Source organism: Notechis scutatus, chromosome 1, assembly GCF_049901735.1.
Source record: "Notechis scutatus isolate UNSWTSFEM ecotype Mainland chromosome 1, rNotScu1.2, whole genome shotgun sequence".
Lineage (NCBI taxonomy): Eukaryota > Metazoa > Chordata > Lepidosauria > Squamata > Elapidae > Notechis > Notechis scutatus.
The window spans coordinates 4,880,449-4,902,858 of NC_142009.1; the positions used below are offsets into that span (position 1 = coordinate 4,880,449).

General features: G+C 45.1%; 1 protein-coding gene across 1 annotated transcript in view; it reads left to right on the forward strand.

Moving 5' to 3' along the window:
* Positions 1 to 21,914, forward strand: part of LOC113426807 (transient receptor potential cation channel subfamily V member 2-like) — a 32,684-nt gene extending 10,770 nt beyond the window's left edge. Inside the window, exons 8-17 of the mRNA XM_087969647.1 lie at positions 196 to 372; positions 2,017 to 2,175; positions 4,092 to 4,187; positions 5,622 to 5,692; positions 8,112 to 8,277; positions 11,149 to 11,215; positions 13,344 to 13,651; positions 16,368 to 16,489; positions 16,665 to 16,759; positions 21,578 to 21,914. Coding sequence (XP_087825773.1) covers positions 196 to 372; positions 2,017 to 2,175; positions 4,092 to 4,187; positions 5,622 to 5,692; positions 8,112 to 8,277; positions 11,149 to 11,215; positions 13,344 to 13,651; positions 16,368 to 16,489; positions 16,665 to 16,759; positions 21,578 to 21,687 — 1,371 coding nt within the window. The 3' untranslated portion in view covers positions 21,688 to 21,914. The remainder of the gene's footprint in view (positions 1 to 195; positions 373 to 2,016; positions 2,176 to 4,091; positions 4,188 to 5,621; positions 5,693 to 8,111; positions 8,278 to 11,148; positions 11,216 to 13,343; positions 13,652 to 16,367; positions 16,490 to 16,664; positions 16,760 to 21,577) is intronic.
* Positions 21,915 to 22,410: the final 496 nt, after the last annotated feature.

Here is a 22,410-nt window from a genome sequence, read left to right on the forward strand (position 1 = left end):
GACATAGGTGCAAGAGGACAAAAGTTCAAAGAGAGTCATGTTTGAGGAGAAGTTTTCTTGATTATGTAGCTAAGTTATCAGAGATGGTCTTCAAGAAGGTCAAAAATGCCAAGATGATGGCTGAACATGGAGATCATGTTGACTTGACCTCTAGAGATATTCTTGTCATTAACTCAACTGTTTTGGTCTCCCCAGATCCTTAAGCACATTCTCCACCGAGAGATGAAGGACCCCAAGTTCCAGCACCTTTCACGCAAGTTCACCGAATGGACCTATGGTCCCATCCACATCTCCCTCTATGATCTGACCTCTGTCGACAGCTGTGAGGAGAACTCAGTGCTAGAGATCCTGGCCTACAGCAGCAACACTCCAGTGAGTGGGTCCAATCAAGAATGGTTCTTCTCAAGATCTCCTCTTTCTCCTTCTTCTTTTCTTCTTCTTTCTTCCTCTTTCCTCCCTCTCTCTTTTTCTCCTTCCTTCCTTCCCTCCCTCCTTCCCTCCCTCCTTCCCTCCTTCCTTCCTTCCTTCCCTTCCTTTCTTATTCTCTTTCCTTGCTTCCTTCCTCTTTTTCTCTTTCCTTCCTTTTTCCCATTCCTCTTTTTCACCTTCCTTCCTCTTTTTCCTTCCTTCTCTTTTCCCCTTCATCTTTTTCTCCTTCCATCCTTCCTTCCTTCCTTCCTTCCTTCCTTCCTTCCTTCCTTCCTTCCTTCCTTCCTTCCTTCCTGCCTGCCTGCCTGCCTGCCTGCCTGCCTGCCTGCAAAACCCTTTTTGAAAAAGTTGGTTCTGGATCTTTTTTTAAAGAATGAATAAAGTATTTCATTCTTTTAATTTTCTTTAAACTGCCATGTGATTAAAGGACAGTGTTATCTTTGTCCAGTTTCTAAATATGGGTGTTTAGATAAATTCAATATTTTGCCATACTGGTTTGGCCTGAAATTTCTAGGGTTGTATCTAGAAGGTGTCTCCAACCTAACACAACATGGGGGTGGGGGTTGTCTCCAAATACTTCATCTTGAGGTTCAATTTTGACCACTTTGGAGATCCTTGATCTAGTGGGGACTGAGAATAAATGCTTTAAATCTCCCGTCCTTCTCTGTTAAGATATTTAACAATTTAGTTGCTGGAGCAGTGGGGTTGTGCAGTGTGCCAGGACACATAGTTGTGGCTGATTGCTTGGAGCCTGGTCCTGCATAAGGCAATCTGCATTTTGATTGGTGGCTTTGGGTGTGGAGGGGATGTTTCCATTTTCCCTAACTTTTTCTTCCGTGTTCCCTATTTGCTCTGTGATTTACCTCATGATGGTCCTGCTGTGTTTATTTTTACCTCATGAGGCTCTTGCTGTGTTGATTTACCACATGATGCTCCTGCTCTGTTTATTTACCTCAGGAGTGTCAAACTTGCGGCCCATGGGCCAGATGCATCATGTGCTGGCCACGTTCACCCCCCATTTTAGTAAAGGGGGAAAAAGTTGCAACATGTCACATGATAACAAAATGTCGTCATGAGTTTGATACCCCTGATTTACCTCATGATGCTCCTGCTGTGTAGACTTTTACCTCATGATGCTCCTGCTGTGTTGATTTACTTCATGATGTTCCTGCTGTGTTGATTTACCTCATGATGAGGGTGAAGTTTCTTTCTCCGAGCTTGTGGGTTGTTTCCGAATGTTTCATTACCAGGCTAGGAAACATCTTCAGCAGAGTTTAGAGTTCTCCTAAACTGCTGAAGATGTTACCTAGCCTGGTAATGAAACATTCGGAAACAACCCACAAGCTCAGAAAACGAACTTTCTCCTTCCTCCTACTCCCGAGCTACAGATATTCACCACTATTACCTCACGATGCTCCTGCTGCGTCCATTTACCTCATGATGCTCCTGTTTACCTGACTGCCTTGTTTGCTGTATATATAGTTGCAAGATATATTTATTTATATAAAACGACAAGTTTGTGTCAGTGTCTCTGACTCCATCTGGACACCAGTAACTCCACAATTCTATGACATTTCCCCTCTACAGAACCGGTACAAAATGGTGGCCCTGGAGCCTTTGAACCAGCTACTTCAACACAAGTGGGAATCCTTCATAAGAAAAAGGTTTTTCTTCAGTTTATTCCTCCACCTGATTTTCATGTTCATCTACACAGGCACTGCTTATTACTGGCCTCTAAAGGGTGAGGTAACTATTTTTAAACAAATGGATGCTTTTGGTAATGGAGGTGAATTTGAGTTAGTCTCTTTCTGTAAGTCCAACCGAACTCTCTCTCTCTCAAAAAAAGGAGAATACTACAGGTAGTCCTCAACTTACAACCACAATTGAGCCCCAAATGTACGTTGTTAAGTGAGTTTTGACCCAGCTTATGACTTTTCTTGCCATAGTTGTTAAGGGAATCACTGCAGTTGATACGTTAGTAAGTGAATCTGGCTGCCTCATTGCCTTTGCCTGTCAGAGGATCACAAAAGGGAATCACAAGGGACCTTGGGACACAGCAACGGTAATAAATATGAGTCAGTTGCTAAGCTTGTCAATTTTGTTCACGTGATCCTAAGGATGCTGCAAAAGTCATCTGTGAAATGGTGATAAGACAAAACCGTTGTAACTTTGAACAGTCACTAAACGAACTGATGTATGTCTAGGACTACCTGTACTGAACTCCAAGAAAAAAGGATAAAAAATTTAAGCAAATTAATAGCAGTATCAATCCAAAATAAGAATATGTTTCCAAAGTCTGATGGAATTGTATTGATGTATTTTATTTAAATAATGTGTCAGGATTCCGGCAGTTGCCCCTAATTAAATAATGAGCCTCGAGCCAAGCTTCAAAAACGTCAAAGGATTTATTAGGAGTGAGCATGTCGGCATGACCTGCATAAAGCCAATGCTGAGACACATAATTCACTGTCACCTTTGACCCTGGTTTCCCCCCACCCCTCTGGGTGTACCATAATTCTTATTCTACACACTTTCATAGCCAAGAGTCATCAATCATGTTCTCCAATTAGGAAATTCCGGTAGCTTGGTTATAATCTTTGCAAGATAAGAATGGAATGCACTTTCGGTTTTAAACTGCTTCACTACTCTTTTAAATTTCTCTCCCCTCCCTCTGTGCATGGCAACTGTAAAACAGGCATAGAAATGTTTTATGAGTTGACATAATGTGAGTGAAAGCCCTGCTAAAATTCACAGGAGTGTGGCATCGTTGCAAGCAAATCACACGAGACTAACTTCAACAATTTTAGTAGAATTCTTAATTTAGTAGATAGAAGGAAGGCTGTAGACATAGTTTACCTGGATCTCAGCAAAACCTCCAAACCTTTATCTCATGATAATCTCTTACATAAAATGCTAAAATATAAATCATACTACTGATAGATGCCCAGTGGGCTACAGGACTGTACCTGGGGAGGGAGGTTACTCCAGAGAGGAGGGAAGCCTTGAGAGAAAGACCTGGGTTCTGTGCATTTCAACATTTGTGTCATCTCTTGGTAAAGGACACAAAGCTGAGAAATGAAATATAGAAGATCTAGACCAGGGGTGTCCAATCTTGGCAACTTTAAGATTTGTGGACTTCAATTCCCCTGGCTGGCTGGGCTATTCTGGGAGTGGAAGTCCACCCCTCTTAAAGCATTCTAGTTGGGGAATTCTGGGAGTGGAAGCCCTCCCCTCTTAAAGCATTCTAATTGGGGAATTCTGGGAGTGGAAGTCCACCCATCTTAAAGCAGGCTGGCTGGGGGATTCTGGGAGTGGAAGTCCTTCCCTCTTAAAGCATTCTAGTTGGGGAATTCTGGGAGTGGAAGTCCTCCCCTCTTAAAGCATCCTGGCTGGGGAATTCTGGGAGTAGAGGTCCACCTCTCTTAAAACATCCTGGCTGGGGAATTCTGGGAGTGGAAGCCCACCCCTGTTAAAGCATCCTGGCTTGGGAATTCTGGGAGCTGAAGTCCTCCCCTCTTAAAGCATCCTGGCTGGGGGATTCTGGGAGCTGAAGTCCACCCCTCTTAAAGCTGCCAAGGTTGAGGAACACCGAACTGAAGGCTCTGCCATTTCCCCAACCCCAAAGTCTCTGTCCTTAGCCTGCTCTCTTCCTTTCTTTATAGCCTCTTGTTCCAACGACAATGACCATCAAGGACTTATTAAGACTTCTTGGAGCTGTGGTCGTTTTAATTGGTGGCATTTATCTCTTCATTGCTCAGGTAGGATGTTCTTTTTTGTTTACGGCTCCTCTGACCGCAAATGCATTTTAGTACAGGTAGTCCTTGACTTACAACCATTCGTTTAACAACCAGAAAAAAGTGTCTTACTTGCACTTATGACTGTTGCAGCAATCATAAAGTTGCAACCTTAGCTAGCAGCATGTATTTATGATGATTGCTGCATCCTGGGGGGGGGGGGGTGTCACGTGATGATATTTTGTGACGTTCCCAGCCAGCTTCCGACAAGCAAAGTCAATGGGGAAGCCAGCAGGGAAAGTGACCAATTCCACTCATGTGGCATCTCACTTAACAATCTCACCGTTTAACAACAAACTTTTTGATCCCTATTGTGGTCATAAAATGAGGACTACCTGTATTCATACCTGCACTTCTGCCACTGATATGTGACCAGGGGTCTGCCGCTAAAGGTTTGTTAATGAACCGTGGTGGTGCAGTGGTTAGAGTGCAGTACTGCAGGGCTCCTTCTGCTGACTGCTGGTTGCCTGCAATTTGGCAGTTCGAATCTCACCAGGCTCAAAGTTGACTCAGCTTTCTGTCCTTCCGAGGCGAGTAAAATGAGGACCCAGATTGTTGGGGGCGAAAGGCTGACTCTGTAAACCGCTTAGAGAGGGCTGTGAAGCTCTGTGAAGCGGTATATAAGTCTGAGCGCTATTGCTATTGCTATTAAGAACCTGTTGCGGCCTGTCGGCTGCCGGCCCCCTCCAGCACCTAAATCAGAGGAGGAAGAGCAGGCGTGGGAATCAGAGTCAGCAACAAGGCAACCTGGGAGCTCCGAGGAGGAAGAGGGAATCGAGCTGTCAGAGACAGAGATAGAGGCGGAGCCTGGGCCATCCGTCAGCCCTCAGATGGAGAGTCAACAGCCCCCAGGTCTGGAGGTGGCTGATGAGGAACAGCTATGTCCAGGCCCTGATGCACAGATGCACAGAAAACAGAGGAGAGGAGAGCAGTGGAAATCTATGGGCCGGTCCTTGGGACGGAAGAGCCACTGCTACTAGCGAGGCCCCCACCCTAGCTCTGGGGATAAAAGGCAGGGGGCAGAGATGAATAGATGTGACAGACAACTATTCATCACCCTGCTGGACAGACTCGTTAGCTTGAGGTGAGAGGGGTTTTTTTGCCGGGCTGCCGGCACTCCTAATAAAAGGAATTTTTTGAGTTCACATCACAAGGTTTGTTGTGTTTGGAGAGCTGGGTCAGAACAGAACCACTCTTCTGAATACATTGCTGACGCCACACTGTGGCAGGAGCCGTGCGGCATGGCCGAAGCAGCTCCGCTCCGCTCTCAAGAGCTTTTGCACAATCGCCCCCAAACTAACAACCGGCCAGTGTGAATCGGGTCTTACGAGCTCTTTCCCACATCCCTGTCATAATGCGGCATTCTGGATTTTTCTCTCCTTATTTATTCCCTTTTAGAGTTTTTACTTCTGGAGAAGACGCTTCTCTTGGAAAAGTCTTCTAGTGGATAGTTGCTTCGAAATATTCCTGTACGTGCGTATAAGTTGCTGTTTTTCTGGAAGGATTAGATATAATGTGCACTAATATTTATTTATTTATTTATTTATTACTGTCCTCTAATTAATTCCAAATCCTAACTGTTTACCGTGTCTAATGGTCAGTTGCTTTGCTTTTGGAGAGATGCTCCTGTAATGATCCAGGGTGTGGCACAAAGACCACCCAGTCAGATAATAAGTAGGGGTCCCTTTATTAGCTCCATCTTTGGCCCCCAATGTCCCAGTTACCTTCCGGTTTGGAGGAAAACTCTCCCAGGAACCTGCAACAGCCTTTGGCTGCAGATATTCTAGTCCAAAATGTTGTAAACAGAAAACTTTAAACTATAAATCCAACAAAAGCAAGATAAGGCAATGAATCCCGCAGGGCACGATAAGGAGTTCCAGTGAAGTGAAGTGAAGTAACACGGCAGTAAATCAAACCAGTTGGGAGGATTCCAGGAACGCAGATAACAGCAGCGAACATTTAGATAAACTCAAAGTTCGTTCCTGACAACTACCCCTCCATCTGCCTCTCCTTTAAACTCCATCCCCAGATGTGCCTTGTGAAGGGGATCAGGGCCCTCTCCTACCTCGTAAGTCATGCAACCCACATTGCTCTCTTCTCTGTTTTTCCTTGTGTGCCCTAGGATGAAGGGGTGGGGGGTGAGCCTGGGTCTTCCTCTAAATCCATTCCCCTTTGTTCTACCTCTTCCCTGCTCTGCCCAGCCTGACTTTGCCCTTCCCTAGTTTCCTCCACAACCAATGGAGCCACTCTCCTGCTCCCTGTTAGCTGACTCTGACGGCGGCATGACAACTCCTGTTCCATTCACCTTATATTTATTTTTAATTTATTTTTATCCCACCCTTATTATTTTTATGCATAATTCAAGGCGGTGAACATATATAATACTTTACTTCCTTCCTTATTTTTATTTAGACCAACAACACAAGGAGGTGGGCTGGGAGACTGTAATTAATCACACGCTTTGTCCAAACAACCCTCTTTTTATTTCAATGGCTGGGAATTATGTTCATTCCCAGCCTGTAATGAGTCACAAACAGTCTCTTGAGATAAGCACGCACCTTTATCTCCTTTGAATTGCTGACAACAACTAAAGTGCCAAATTAACTATAAAAAGCCAAATGGAGTCCAAGTACAAACAGAGCTTCAAGGTTTAATCTGAACAGAGTGAACAAAGTTGCTTCCTGCAAAAGCTCCTGTCCCTCTGCTCCTCCTTTATCTCTTATGGGAGGGCCAATCATCTGCAAGCCTTACTCCCAAGTCGCCCCTTTTGTCTTAACTGTTCTTGCCTTCTGGCAGCTCTGTGCATGCGTGCACTGGGAACAGGCTCCCCCTGTTCCTCTGCCTCACTGCTGTCAGATTCTGGAGGCTCCGGAGTCAGCACATAACTCCCAGATGACCCTGGCCCCATCTTTATATCAGACGCAGGACCCTCGTCTGAGTCCTCTCCAGATTCCCGCACTGGCCCATGTTCCTCCCCACTGTCCGACTCTGCTGCCAATCCCGCAGGCCACCGGCGGACCACAACAACTAGGAGTGTCAAACTCAATTTCACTGAGGGCCGTATCAGGGTTATGTTTGACCTCGGAGGGCGGGTGTGTGGGTATGGCCAGGGGTGGGCATGGACATGGTGGGCGTGGCTTGGGTGGGCGTGGTCACAGTGGGCATTTGACACAGGCTCAAGATGTGCTTTTCCCCTTCTTTCTTTCCGCAGTTCTTTACTATAAGTTTTTGGCTGGCAGAGTGCTACTGGAAGCCAGGGAGGCCCAAAACAGGCTGTGCGGGGGTCTCCATGCAGCCCATGTTTGGCCTCCCCAACCTCCAGCAACTTCTGACAGCCAGAAATGGGCCGCATGGAGTCCCTGGAAGGCTCTTGGAGGCCTGTTTTTAGCCAGCAGAAGCATCATGGGCTGGTCCTTTGATATTTCTGGCTTGGCCCCGCAAGCCAGTTTTAACCAAGCTGCAGGCCGCATCCAGCCTGCGAGCTTTGAGTCTGGCACACCTGCTCTATACCATGTCAGACAAATGGCAGTCCAGTCTCTTCTTGAAAACCTCCAGTGTTGGAGCATTCACGACTTCTGGTGGCAAGCCGTTCCACCGGTTAATTGTCCTCACTGTTAGGAAGTTTCTCCTTAATTCCAGGTTGCTTCTCTCCTCGATTAGTCTCCATCTATTGTTTCTTGTCTTGCCTTCTGGTGCTTTGGAAGATAAATTGAATCTTTCTTCTTTGTGGCGGCCCCTCAGATACTGCTATCATGTCCCCCTAGTTCTTCTTTTCTCTAGACTAGCCAAACCCAATTCCTGCAACCATTCTTTGCATGTTTTAGTCTCCAGGCCTTTAACCATAGTTGCTCTTCTCTTCTTTTCTGTTTCTCTCTCTGGCCCTTCCAGGTTTGTGCAGGCACTCGCCATCCTGGCCTCGTCCGTGATGTTCTTTGCAAACACGGAAAAATACGTGCTGCCCATGGTGTTCGCTTTGCTTTTGGGCTGGGTGAACATGCTCTACTACACCCGCGGTCTCCAGCAGACGGGAATCTACATTGTGATGATCCAGAAGGTAGGTCACGAAACCAGATCATTTCCCTTTCCAGATATTGGATTGCTCCTGATTTTGCAGGGCAGTTCAGAGTCGAAATGAAGTCGGTCAATTACAGGTCGCCCTCGTTTTTTTAACAACCACAATTGAAACTGGCAGCTTGGTCATTAAGTGAAGCGGTCAGGATGTGAAACATCACAATTGTTCAGGATTTAACTTCCACTTTCCTGCAAAGGTCCTAAATGCAACGACTGGTGGAAAAGTCACTTTTTCATCCGAAGGGTGAAAAATTGCTGTACGAGGCAGTGGTTAAATGAGGACAACATATGAGGGGTCCTTGGCAGGGCTGGGCTGGCACCGGTTCACCCCGGTTCGGGCGAACCGGTTTCTAATTTTATTGCCGGTTTGGTGAACCGGTAAATCCCACCCCTCCCAGGAGTCTCCATGTGGCCTGTTTTGGATGCCAGGTAAGTGCAGGGCTTGCATGGAGGCTCGGGGAGGGCAAAAAATGGGACTCCCGTAGGCTCTGGAAGGCCAGAAATGGGCCTGTTTCTGGCCTTCACAGGGCCTCTGGACCCCGGGGGAGGCTGTTTTCACCCTCCTGGAGGCTCGAGGAAAGCCTCGGGAGCCCGGGAAGGATGAAAACGCACCCCCCACCATGGTCCAGGAGGCCGACTAGGCCCATGGCAATGCCCACCCAGCAACCGGGCAGAGAAATGGTTGCTAAATTTTTTGGAGCCCAGTTCTGGTCCTTGATGCTCTCTGAGCTTCCTTGTTTTCTTGCAGACATTTCATGACCCAACTAGGTAATTTCATCAGTGCTAGTATGGAGTGTCGTTTATATTATGGTGTTTTGCCTGCCTGTATGGTTGGGAGTATGTTTGGGCTGCTTACTGATGGCTCTTTGGCTGTTTCTCAATTGGGGTATTGTTGGTTTGAAGTTAACCTTGGAGGTAATCCATGTGTCAACTCATAAAACATATTCTACACATGTTTTATAGTTATCAATAGAAAGGAGGGGGGAAGTTTCAAAGAGCAGGCAGCAGTGTGGAATTGAAAGTACATTCCATTCATATTTTCTTCAGAGGCTGATTAGATGACTGAAGTTTCTGCATGAAGATCTAATTCTTCATGATTTAATTGGAGTAACTGCCGGAATCCTGACACCATGCTGATCTGAGTGCTGCTTACTTGTGGAGAGGTGCTGGAGAAGGAAGGAAGGAAGGAAGGAAGGAAGGAAGGAAGGAAGGAAGGAAGGAAGGAAGGAAGGAAGGAAGGAAGGAAGGAAGGAAGGAAGGAAGGAAGGAAGATTGCATTCAACATCTAGATCAGAGGTGTCCAATTCTAGACCAGGCCATGTGTCCAAAAATGGCAGGGAATTTCTAGAAGCCCGGCACTCTGAGAAATCAGCCATCAATAGACAGATGGACAATATGCAAAAGAGGCAAATAACTAGCCCAAAAGAGAACAAAAAGACTCCAGCACCTCTCCACCAGTAATCACCCCCACTCACACAGACAAGCAAGTCACCAGAATATAAACTGACAGCAAATCCCACTGCTTACTAGCACTGATGATGTTACCTAGTTGGGTCATGGAACGTCTGCAAAAAAATAAGCAAGCTCAAAGAGCACCAAGGACCCCCTCATTTCAACCCTGAATTACATATATTCACCTTTATTGAAGACAACTTCCATTTATTTAGTTCCTGCTCAGTTAGTGGTACAGCTGGTGTTAACAATCTGAGCAATGGACTTGAATAACCTACAAAAGCGATTTTCAAATTGGGCTGTCGGGGTTCCAATTAATGCACCCATAATGCAAGCAAAACTCCGAGGCAGGTGGATTCCTCAAAGAATAGTTTTATTGGATATATCAAATTGGCACAGTTCTGGTGAAAACTGATTCTGAAAACTCCCGTGGTTTTTACCTAATTAAAAGTAAAAGTTTTCTCCCTTCTCCAAACAATCAGTGTCACATGGTCCAATCAGGGTGCCGTCCGGTTGCCTGGTGACTTCGCTCCTCCTCTTTCCGGCCACCTGTGGGAACGTCCTTGGTTCCCAGGAGAAAGTCTTTTGATTTGGTTATGAAACCTCAGCTATCCAAGGGTGGGATTCAGCCGGTTTGGACTGGTTCGAGCGAACCAGATGTTAAATTTACACCCGGTTCACCGAATTGGTAGTTGAATTGACCAGCTGGGCCCTCCACTCCCATGAGTATCCACACAGCCCATTTTGGATGCAGGTAACTGCAGAGTCTATGCGGACACGGCCTTCCGGAAGTCTGGAAACGGGCCTGTTTCTGGCTTCTGGAGGGGGACCCTGGGGGAGGCTGTTTTCACCCTCCCAGAGGCTTGAGGGAAGCCTCCGGACCCTGGGAAAGGTAAAAAACGGCCCTCCCGGAAGTTTCAGAAGTCCAGAAACGGGCTGGTTTCCAGCTTCCAGAGAGCCTCTGAAGCTCCGGGAAGGCCTTTTTCACTCTTCCAGAGGCTTGAGGGAAGGCTCTGGATCCTGGGGAAGGCAAAAAATGGCCCTCCTGGAAGTTTCAGTAAGCTACGCATACCATGGCCACGCCCACCCAGCAACTGGGCAACGAACTGGTTGCTGGCATTTTTGAATCCCACCCCTCTCTATATTTCCCCCCTCCCTATCCTTCAGCTTTAGTGTGGCAACATTGAAGCAACAAAATGTCTTCGGTCAGGTCAGCTCCAGGGTTGACATAGGCACCCTTTGAGATCCATGTATTTGGCTTAGCCCCGAAGCCAGCTGGCTCGGGATGCTCCAGCGGCGAGCCCAGGCAGAAACCGCGCACGATCGCGGATTCCTACCTGCCGCCGAAGCGCTGCAAACCGGAACTCCCTGATCTTCACATGGCTTCTCTTTCTTGTTCTAGGCCATCTTGAGGGACCTTCTGCACTTCCTGATGGTTTATGTGATCTTCCTATTTGGCTTTGCAACAGGTGAGTGTCATAGAGAGGCACAGATGAGCATAGCCAAGATAGATAAGCCCTTTCTCATTTCCACCAGAGCAGGAAGGAGTCAAGGATCAAGGAAAGGTGCTTCTGTTAGTGTCCTTGGTTAAAGAGTTGGTCTAGCAGGTCTGTTTAGAACCCCGAGAATCCCCTCTAGGACTGCTGGGCGGGAATTTATATTAGGAAAGATTTTCTATGACAGGTATACCTTAATCGGGGGTGGGGAGAGTTCAGTTTTGGAACAGACAGAGAGTCCATCAGTAAACAAGCGAGTGAATGAATGAGTGAATGAATGAATAAATGAATGAATGAGTGAATGAACAAATGAATGAATGAGTGAATGAATGAATAAATGAGTGAATGAATGAGTGAATGAATGAGTGAATGAATGAGTGAATGAGTGAATGGGTGAATAAATGAGTGAGTGAATGAATTAATACATGAATGAGTGAATGAATGAACGAGTGAATGAATGAATGAATGAATGAATGAATGAATGAGCAAGTGGATGAATGAGTGAATGAATGAATAAATGAATGAATGAGTGAATGAACAAATGAATGAATGAATGAATGAATAAATGAATGAATGAATGAGTGAATGGGTGAATAAATGAGTGAGTGAATGAATTAATACATGAATGAGTGAATGAATGAACGAGTGAATGAATGAATGAATGAGCAAGTGGATGAATGAGTGAATAAGTGAGTAAATGAATTAATGAATGAGTGAATGAATAGGTGAATAAATGAGTGAGTGAATGAACGAGTGAATGAATGAATGAGCAAGTGGATGAATGAGTGAATAAGTGAGTAAATGAATTAATGAATGAGTGAATGAATAGGTGAATAAATGAGTGAGTGAATGAACGAGTGAATGAATGAATGAGCAAGTGGATGAATGAGTGAATAAGTGAGTAAATTAATTAATGAATGAGTGAATGAATGAGTGAATGAACTGAAAATAAAAGAATATGATAGAATAACAGAGTTGGAAGGGACCTTGGAGGTCTTCTAGTCCTAACCGCTTGCTCAGGCAGGAAGCCCTAAACCATTTCAGACAAATGGTTGTTCAATCTCATCTTAAAAATTTCCAGTGTTGGAGGATTCATAACTTCTGGTGGTAAGTTCTTCCACTGGTTAATTATTCTCTTAGGAAATTTCTTCTTAGTTCTGAATGAGTGAGTGAATGAGTAAACAAGTGTATGAATGATTGAATGAATGAGTGGATGAATGGGTGAATTAACGAGTAAATGAATTGATAAATGGAATGAATGAATGATTAAAGGAGTGGATAAATGGGTCAGTGAGCAGATGAATGAGTGCAAGACACAGCTGTACAGAGGGGTTTAATCACTGGAGGATTTTAAGAAAAGACTGGACAACCCTTTGTCTGAAGTGATATAGGGCAGTGGTCGCTACCTTTTTTGGGCTCCTGTGCCAAAAATTGTGTGCGTGTTAGTGCACACGCACCAGAATGCAATGCGCCCCCCCCGCACGCCCACTGCGCATGTACATTTCATCTCCCCACACCACCCCCTGCCACCCTCTTATCTGCATTGCGCCTCACAGCTGATTTTTCAGCTGGTTTGAGGCCTTTTTTGGTCTCCCAGAGGCTTGGAAAAAGCCTCTGCAAGGCTTTTCAGGATGAATAATAGGCCCATTTCATCACTTCCGGTATTACAGGTATTACGAAAAAGGCCTCAAACCAGCCGAAAAATCAGCTGTGAGGTGCACGCATGCGCAGTGAGGTAAGTTTGCCTGCGGCTTGCGTGCCGACACAAATGGTTCTAACGTGCCACTTGTGGCACCCGTGCCATAGGTTCGCCATCACGGATATAGGGTCTCCTGCTAGAGCAGGGGGTTGGACTAGAAGACCTCAAGAGTCCCTTCCAGCTCTGTTCTGTTTGATTGATTGGGTCCATGCAGTGAAGAATTCAGAGTCCAGATTTCTTGGTATCTTGATGCCAACAAAACTTGAACGATAAGATGAGGGGAACAACTTATGATGCCTCCAAAGATCAACCAAAGATACTTTGGGTCTCGTGTCCTTCAAAGTGAGAAGGTTCCTCCAAAGTTTCCAGAGAAATAATTGAAATTTCAATGGCTCCTTGCAGCTCTCATCATTCTCACCGGGGGCGCCCCCCACTCCTCCCACAACACGTCTGTCCCTCTCAGCGACGACTCTAAAGAGCAGGCCGTGTATTCGGGGCTATTCCAGACGGCTCTGCTGCTCTTCAGGTTCACCATCGGCATGGGGGACCTGGAGTACAACGAGAACGTAAAGTACAGCGACTTAGCGATGCTGTTGGTGCTGCTCTTTGTCATCTTGACCTACATCCTCTTGCTCAACATGCTGATTGCCCTGATGAGTGAAACGGTCACCAACGTCTCTGGGTATAGCCAAAGCGTCTGGCAGTTGCAGGTAAGGCCCCGTGATTGGGACGGTGGCCATTCCTGGCCCAGCAGGGGCTTAAATGGAACCAGATCCAAAAGAACCAGCAGAAGAGAAATTTGTAGCTCGGGGTTCAACTGTGGGGTCCTTGGTGCTCTCTGCGCTGGGAGGTTTTCTTGAAGACATTTCATGAGCCAACTAGGTAACGTCATCAGTGCTAGAAGGGAGGAGGAGGAGGGGGAGGAGAGGGAGGAGGAAGGAGGTACTGAAGGTGTTAGCCTTGGCTCTCTCTGAGCTGTGTGGTTTTCTTGCAGGCATTTATGACCCAACTGGGGAGTGTTCTGGATAGTTGCTGTTCATTAGGCTGTTATTATAGTGTTTGATTCTCTCATGTTCTGTAGTTCAGTCATGAAATGTTTGTAAGAAAACAATCAAGCTCAGAGAGCACCAAGGACTCCTTCACTGCCTTCCTTCTCCTCTTCCTCCTCCTCCCTCCCTTCTAGCACTGATGACGTTACCTAATTGGGTCATGAAATGTCTGCAAGAAGACCATTAAGCTTTATCGTATTTATCATCTATCTATCTATCTATCTATCTATCTATCTATCTATCTATCTATCTATCTATCTATCTTTCTTTCTTTCTTTCTTTCTTTCTTTCTTTCTTTCTTTCTTACTTTCTTTCTTTCTTTCTTTCTCTAATCTATCATTTATCTATCTATCTATCTATCTATCTATCTATCTATCTATCTATCTATCTATCTATCTATCTCATCATTATCTATTTGTATCTATCTCATCTCTATTTATATGTCTAGCTAATCGATCTACTATCATCTATCATTATCTATCAATCTGTTTGTCTATCTGTCTATCTACAGTATCTATCTATCTATCTATCTATCTATCTATCTATCTATCTATCTATCTATCTAATCTCTCCACCTTTCTTTCTTTCTTTCTTTCTTTCTTTCTTTCTTTCTTTCTTTCTTTCTTTCTTTCTTTCTTTCTAATCTATCTAATCTATCATCTATCTCATCATTATCTATCTATCTCATCTCTATGTCTATCTAACCTGTCTATCTATCTCATCTCTATCTCTATCTATCTAATCTGTCTATCTCATCTCTATCTACCTACCTACCGGTCTATCCATCCATCCACATATTGCTTCCTTCCTTCTTTCCTTTCTTCCTTCCATATCTATATCTATATCTATATCTATATCTATATCTATATCTATATCTATATCTATATCTATATCTATATCTATATCTATATCTAATCTATATCTATATCTAATCTATATCTACCTTGTTTCTCCAACAATACGGCCTCCCCCAATAGGAAGTCCCAGCATGTTTTATAGGCATGAAATGAAATTAAGCCCCTCCCCCCAAATTAAGGCCTATATTAAAACATGCGAAATGGTGGGGGGGATGGTGGGGGGGGGTTGCCATTAGGAAGTACTTTTGTTGCACACCCAGATATGGTGCTGCCTGCGTTGACCCCAATACGAAGTGCCCCACCAACGCCGAGGTCAACATCCAAGCTGTCGCTGCCCACCTGCCCAAAGATGCAAGGGGGGGGGGAATTAAGTCACCCCCGAAAAGACAGCCTAGCCATTTTTTCAGGGCTCAAAAAAAAAAAAGACCCGGCCTTATTATATGAGAAACACGGCATATCTATATCTATATCTATATCTACCGTGTTTCTCATATAATAAGGCTGGGTTTTATTTTTTTTTGAGCCCCGAAAAAATGGCTAGGCCATCTCTTTGGGGGGTGACTTAATTCCCCCCACTTGCATCTTCAGGTGGGCAGCGATAGCTTGGATGTTGACCTCGGCATTGGTTGGGCACTTCGTATCGGGATCAACGCAGGCAGCACCATATCCGGGTGTGCAACAAAAGTACTTCCTATGGCAAGCCCCCACTATTCCTCCTTTTCGCATGTTTTAATATAGGCCTTAATTTGGGGGAAGGGCTTAATTTCATTTCATGCCTATAAAACATGCTGGGACTTCCTATTGGGGGAGGCCGTATTGTTGGAGAAACAGGGTATATCTATATCTATATCTATATCTATATCTATATCTATATCTATATCTATATCTATATCTATATAATCTAATCTATATCTATATCTATATCTATATCTAATCTATATCTATATCTATCTATATCTATATATCTTTCTTTCTATCTATCTCTATGTATTTATCTATCTCAATCTATCTAATCTATCATCTATTTCATCATTATCTATTTATCTATCTATCTATCTATCTATCTATCTATCTATCTATCTATCTATCTATCATCTATCTATATCTATATATCTTTCTTTCTATCTATCTCTATGTATCTATCTATCTCAATCTAATCTATCATCTATCTATCTATCTATCTATCTATCTATCTATCTATCTATCATCTATCTATCTATCTATCTATCTATCTATCTATCATCTATCTATATCAGGGGTAGTCAACCTTTTTATACCTACCGTCCACTTTTGTATCTCTGTTAGTAGTAAAATTTTCGCTAAGCGCCCACCGGTTCCACAGTAATGGGGATTTATAAAGTAGGGGACAAAACCCCTACCGCCCACCATGAAAGCTGGAACGCCCACTAGCGGGCGATAGGGACCAGGTTGGCTGCCACTGCTCTATATCAACCCTCTTCCTCCCTCCCTCTCTCTCTCTCTGGTTTAATAAGCTGTGTTCCCCACCACTCTATTTGCAGAGGGCCATTGCTATTCTGGAGATAGAGAAAAACTGGATCTGGTGCTGGAAAAAGGCCCAGAGATCCGGCTGTTACCTCTCCATCGGCTCTGAGGACAAGAAAGACCAGAGGTGGTTTTTTCGGTAAGCTTAAACCGAAACGTGCCCCGTTGGGGTACGAAACACACGTCGTTTCAGAAATGGACCCTCCCAGCTTCCCTCAAACACAAAGGGAGGGAGGAGAGGCGGTTTGAGACGAGCAAGACTTTGTTACTGCTACTTATCCGTCTTGGGGGTGTGTGTGTGTGTCTTTTTCTAGAGTAGAAGAAGTAAACTGGGAAGACTGGAATGAAAAACTGGATGCCCTCAGGGAAGATCCTGTGGGGTCCAATCTCCTGGAGGATTCCTCTTCGGGTAAGACGGGGCCACGGCAGGAGTTGGTGCCCACGCGTCTTTGTGACTTTCTAAGCTGTGGGTAGGATTTTATGGAGTGAAGGTGGAATAGAGGCATGGGCTCCTTGGGGGGGGGGAGGGAGGGGTTGGACTAGATGACCTACAAGGTCCCTTTCAACTCTGATTATCTGTAATCCTCCAGAGGTAAGCTGGCAGGAATAGCTAACACCCAAGAAGATAGGCTCAAGATCCAGAGGGATCTTGACAGACTAGAACCCTGGGCCCTATCTAACAAAATGAAATTCAATGTGGAGAAAAGTAAAATCCTACACTTAGACAAGAATAACCCAAAGGACACCTACAGACTGGGTGAAACCAGGCTCAATAGCAGTGACTGGGAGGGGGATCTCGGAGTCTTAGTGGACAACCAGCTAAATAGGAGCCAATGTTGTGCAGCAGCAGCCAAAAAAGCCAATGCAATCCTAAATTGTATTAACAGAGGGATACAATTGAGATCAAGGGAGGTACTAATACCACTCTATGAAGCCTTTGTAAGGCCACACCTAGAGTCCTGCATCCAGTTTTGTTCACCACATTATAAAAAAGATGTTGAGACTCTAGAAAAAGTGCAGAGAAGAGCAACCAGGATGATTAGGGGACTGGAGGATAAAACATACAACGAATGGTTGCAAGAACTGAGCATGACTAGTCTAGTGAAGAGAAGGATCAGAGGAGACAGGATAACACTCTTCCAATATTTGAGGGGCTGCCACAGGGAGGAAGGGGTCAATCTATTTTCTAAAGGGCCTGTAGGCCAGACAAGGAACAATGGATGGACACTGAACAAGGAGAGATTTTTCAACCTGGAAATAAGGAGAAACTTTCTGACAGTGAGAACAATCAACCCATGGAACAGAAGTTGCCTTCGGAAGTTGTGGGAGCTTCATCATTGGAGGCTTTCAAGAAGAGTTTGGACTGCCATCTGTCAGAAATGGTGTAGGGTCTCCCTGCTTGGGCGGGGGGTTGGACTAGATGACCTACAAGGTCCCTTCCAACTCTGATTATCTGTTAAATCTGTATAGTGTTTTCCCAGAAAACTGGCTCTGCTTCCGTGGTGATGATGCTATCGGTTTGGAACGGTTCGGATGATCCGGTAGTAAAAAAAAAGCCTCCGACTATAGCTGAGAGGATCAGCTTGAGAGGCGAAAGAAGAGAAAAGTGCCAGATCGGCGTCTCACCTGCCCCTGCGCTTTTCTCTTCTTTATCCTGATTGGCGCTGCAGGCCTGAGCTGGTGCGTGGAAAGCTTCGCTCGTAGGTGAGGTGCACGCACATTAGGTGCACGCACAATCACAGAACCGGTAGTGGAACAAGTAGGATCTCACAGCTGCTCCGCTTGGTGTGCAACGCCGAATGAACCACACACCGAGGTGGAGATTTACAAAAGCTTTATTCTGGCCAAAGAAAGGAGACAAAAGGGGATAACAGAATAAAAAGAGTTGGAAGGGATCTTGGAGGTCTTCTAGTCCAGCCCCTTGCTCAAGCAGGAAACCCTATACCATTCTCGACAAATGGCTGTCCAGGCTCTTCTTAAAAACCTCCAGGGATGAAGCACCTGCAACTTCTAGTGGCAAGCCGTTCCAACTGGTTAATTTTCCTCACTGATAGGAAGTTTCTCCTTAATTCCAGGTTGCTTCTCTCCTTGATTAGTTTCCATCCTTGTCCTGATTTGTTGTCTTTTAAACATTTAAAAGTCTTCTCTTTTATGGACTTTTTTTTTTTTTTTTTTGGAAAGAGGTATCGTTCCTAATAGACCTGTGCAAAGAACGCTCCTTGCATAAAACATTTTTATATGTACCCTCACTTCAAGTCATCTCCTCTTAGGTCATCCTAAGGCAATCACTAATGTCTATTAATTTAACAGAGTTGGAAGGGACCTTGGAGGTCATCTAGCCCAATTCCCCTGCCCAAGCAGGAGACCCTACACCATTCCTGACAGAGGGCAGTCCAATCTATATGTATAAAAGCAAAATACCACTCAAGCATTATCATGAAATCTCCAGAACCGTAAAGCCAACAAACTTGAACTTTGTCCCGTATCTTCCTCTTGGCTTCTAGGTGCTCACTAAGAAAGAATTTTTCGAAAGGACCCTCAGAGCATTTAGAGTATTTCCTATAATATTATTATTATTAACACGCTCTGATGCTAAGGAGTTCTACTCCTCCTCCCCACCTGAAGAGAAACCTCTTCCAATGGCAAAACACAAGCAGAGGAGTTTCCATTTCAGTTTCAGAGCACCAAGCATCTTTAGTGCAGAACAGTTGATCTAAGCCACACCCAGGCTCCTTGCTGTCTCCTTCTTGTTCACACAGCAAATTTCAGTTTCCAAACAGTCCTCAACTCTCTCACACACTGACAGGACGCTAGCCAGATGGATACTGATGGATGCTGGTAGGCAGAGGCAGAATTTCCTCCCCCCCCCCTTATTTTCTTCCCCAAAAACTAAGTTTCCTAGCACATAGTTTCCTAGTGAAGCACGGGTATAGAGCTAATTGCTTAATATGCAGGTACAATACAGGTATGATATCTGCATATTAGATATCATAATATTGAACTTGAAGCGAGGGTACATATAATATCTGTCCTCGACTTACGACCACCATTGCACTCAAAATTTATGTTGCTAAATGAGACGTTTGTTAAGTGAGTTTCGTCCCATTTTACTACCTTTCTCGCCACATTTGTTAAGCGAATCACTGCAGCTGTTAAGTTAGTCACACGGTTGTTAAGTAAATCTGGCTCCCCCCTGGTGGGTTTTTTCTTGTCGGAAGGTCGCAAAAGGAGACACTGCGACCATCATAACTAGGAGTCTGTTGCCAAGCATCTCAATTTTGATCACGTGACCCTGGGGGGAATGCTGCAACGGTTGTTAAGCGTGAAAAACGGTCGCAAGTCACTTTTTTGCAGTGCCGTTGTAACTTTGAACAATCACTAAACGAACTGTTGTAAGTCGAGGATTCCCCTTATATAACTGTATTCTATTTCTCTCCTGCATTATATATGTCCATTTTTTAAAAAAAGAAAAATAAAGTTAAAATAAACCTGGAGCAACTAAAAAAAAGCCCTAGTATATATCTATACTGTACTATAGAGGTAGTCCTCGACTTACAACAGTTGTAAGCTCTCAGGACCCCTGTTATATATGTTCACTTTTTTTTAAAAAAAAAACAACCCTCTTGTATGTAAAAAAGTTCAAAAAAACTCTAGCATATGCATAAACTGAAAAATATTGCCCAACTTTTAACGGTCACTAAATGAACTGTGGTAAGTCGAGGACTTCCTGTATTCAGTGATCAATAGCACATTTCCCCCCAATTTCCACTAACTTATAAGCCCTCCCACCTCTGCTACGTTCCCCTTTTCTCCTGCATTACGTTGTATGGAGTCAGCAAAAATATTTATATCCCAGCATAATCATCCAGCTCTAAAATGTGTGTTTCTATCTGAAGTTGTGAAGTTTCTAAGAGTTTGGACAGACATTTGTCCAAAATGATACCTCCAAGGACCCTTCCAGTTTCTTTCTTTCTTTCTTTCTTTCTTTCTTCTTCTTCTTCTTCTTCTTCTTCTTCTTTCTTCTTCTTCTTCTTCTTCTTCTTCTTCTTCTTCTTCTTCTTCTTCTTCTTCTTCTTCTTCTTCTTCTTCTTCTTCTTCTTTTCTTCTTCTTTCTTTCTTTTCTTTCTTCTTTCTTTCTTTCTTTCTCTTCTTCTTCTCTTCTTCTTCCTCCTTCTTCTTCTTTCCTTCCTCCTTTCTTTCCTTCCTCCTCCTTCTTTCTTTCTTCTTCCTCCTTCTCTTCTTCTTCCTTCCTTCCTCCTTCCTTCCTTCTTCTTCCTTCTTCCTTCTTTCTTCTTCCTTCTTCTTCCTTCTTCTTCCTTCTTCTTCCTCCTCCTCCTTTCTTCTTCTTCTTCCTTCTTCCTCCTCTTCCTCCTCCTCCTCCTCCTCCTCCCCCCTTCTTCTTCTTCCTGGGTGAACTTTACCTGCTATCCGCCAGCAGATGGCAGCGTGGCTCCATCAAACTGAAACACTCTCCTTCTCAAACCAGACAGTCCTCGACTTACGACCGATCACTTAAAAGTCCGACCTTTTGTTAGGTTACAACCCAGTTCTGAAGTTGTGATAGTCGCTCTACCTTTGAGACCCTGATCGGTTGTAGCTTTCTGCGATCATTTGCCCTATTTTATGATAGTTTCATCTCAATTTGGTACTGCGGGTTTGCTTAACGACCGTGGTGTTTTCTTAACGACAGCCGCACAAAAGGTCCTAAAGGCAATCTATCTATTTTACAACTGTCATGTCTTGTGACTGCGATGAACAGGTTCCATTGTGGTCAGAAATTGAGGACTAGCTGCCAGAGGGTTTGGAGGAGGGGACTTCCCCATTCCCAAACATTCTGTAGAGGTGGTCCTCAACTTATGGCCGCAATTCAGCCCCAAATTTCTGTGGCTGAGCAAAACAACTGAGTTTTGCCCCATTTTACGAACTTTCTTGCCACGGTTGTTAAGTGAATCACTTCAGATATTAAGTGAGTCAGAAGGTGATCCCAGGATACTGCGACCGTCGTAAATAGGAGTCAGTTGCCAAGCGTCTGAATTTTGATCATGGACGCTGCAACATTTGTAAGTGTGAAAAAAAAAAGGGGAGATAACATCACTCTTTATCGGTGCCGTTGTAACTTGGAATGGTCACTAAACGAATGGTTGTAAATCGAGGGCAAGATGTAAAACAGTTGTTAGCGTGGTAACTTGTGATAATCGCTCATTTCTTGACTTTTCCGTTACTCCAGAGTCGAAACTGCGGGACTGGTTCGCTCGGGCAAAGTCTCGCTTCTCTTGGTTGGTGGAGGAAGAGGAGGAGCGGGAAGAACGGGTGTCTCTGCACAACTTAAGACCCTAGGAGGAGGAGAGGAACCCCCTCCTTGCCCAGGGAAGGAGGGATGGACGGAGGGGCGTCTCAGCCACGAAAGGAGCCCCCTCAACAGCTCTTCGGTGCCTTTGGGAAGGATTCTGCCCCCGCCTCAATTAATGCAGCTCCTAAGTGGTTTGAGAGGGAAACTTAGCTGAGTTTAGCCCTTCTCCTCCTCTCCTTCTTTTTCCCCTCCTCTTCCTCTTCCCCTCCTCCTCTCCCCCCCCTCCTCCTCTCTCTCCTTCTTTTCCCCTCCTCTTCCTCTTCCCCTCCTCCCCTCCTTCATCTTCCCCTCCTCCTCCTCCCCCCCCCCTCCTCCTCCCCTCCTTCATCTTCCCCTCCTCCTCTCCTTCCACTCCTCCTGCTCCTCTCCTTCTTCTTCCTTCCTTCCTCCTCCTCCCTCCTCCTTCCCCTCCCCTCCTCTTCCTCCCCTTCCTTTCCCCCTCCTCCTCTCCTTCATCTTCCCCTTCCCCCTCCTCCCCTCCTTCATCTTCCCCTCCTCCTTCTCTCCTCCTCCTTCCCCTCCTCCTCTCCTTCTTCCCTCCTCCTGCTCCTCTCCTTCTTCCCTCCTCCTCCTCCTCTCCTTCCCCTTCCCCTCCCCTCCTCCTCCTCCCCTTTCTCTTCCCCTCCTCCTCCTCTCCTCCTTCTCCTTTGTGTTCCCCTCCTCCTCTCCTTTTCCTTCCCCTCCTTCTCTCCTTCCCTCCTCCCCCCTCC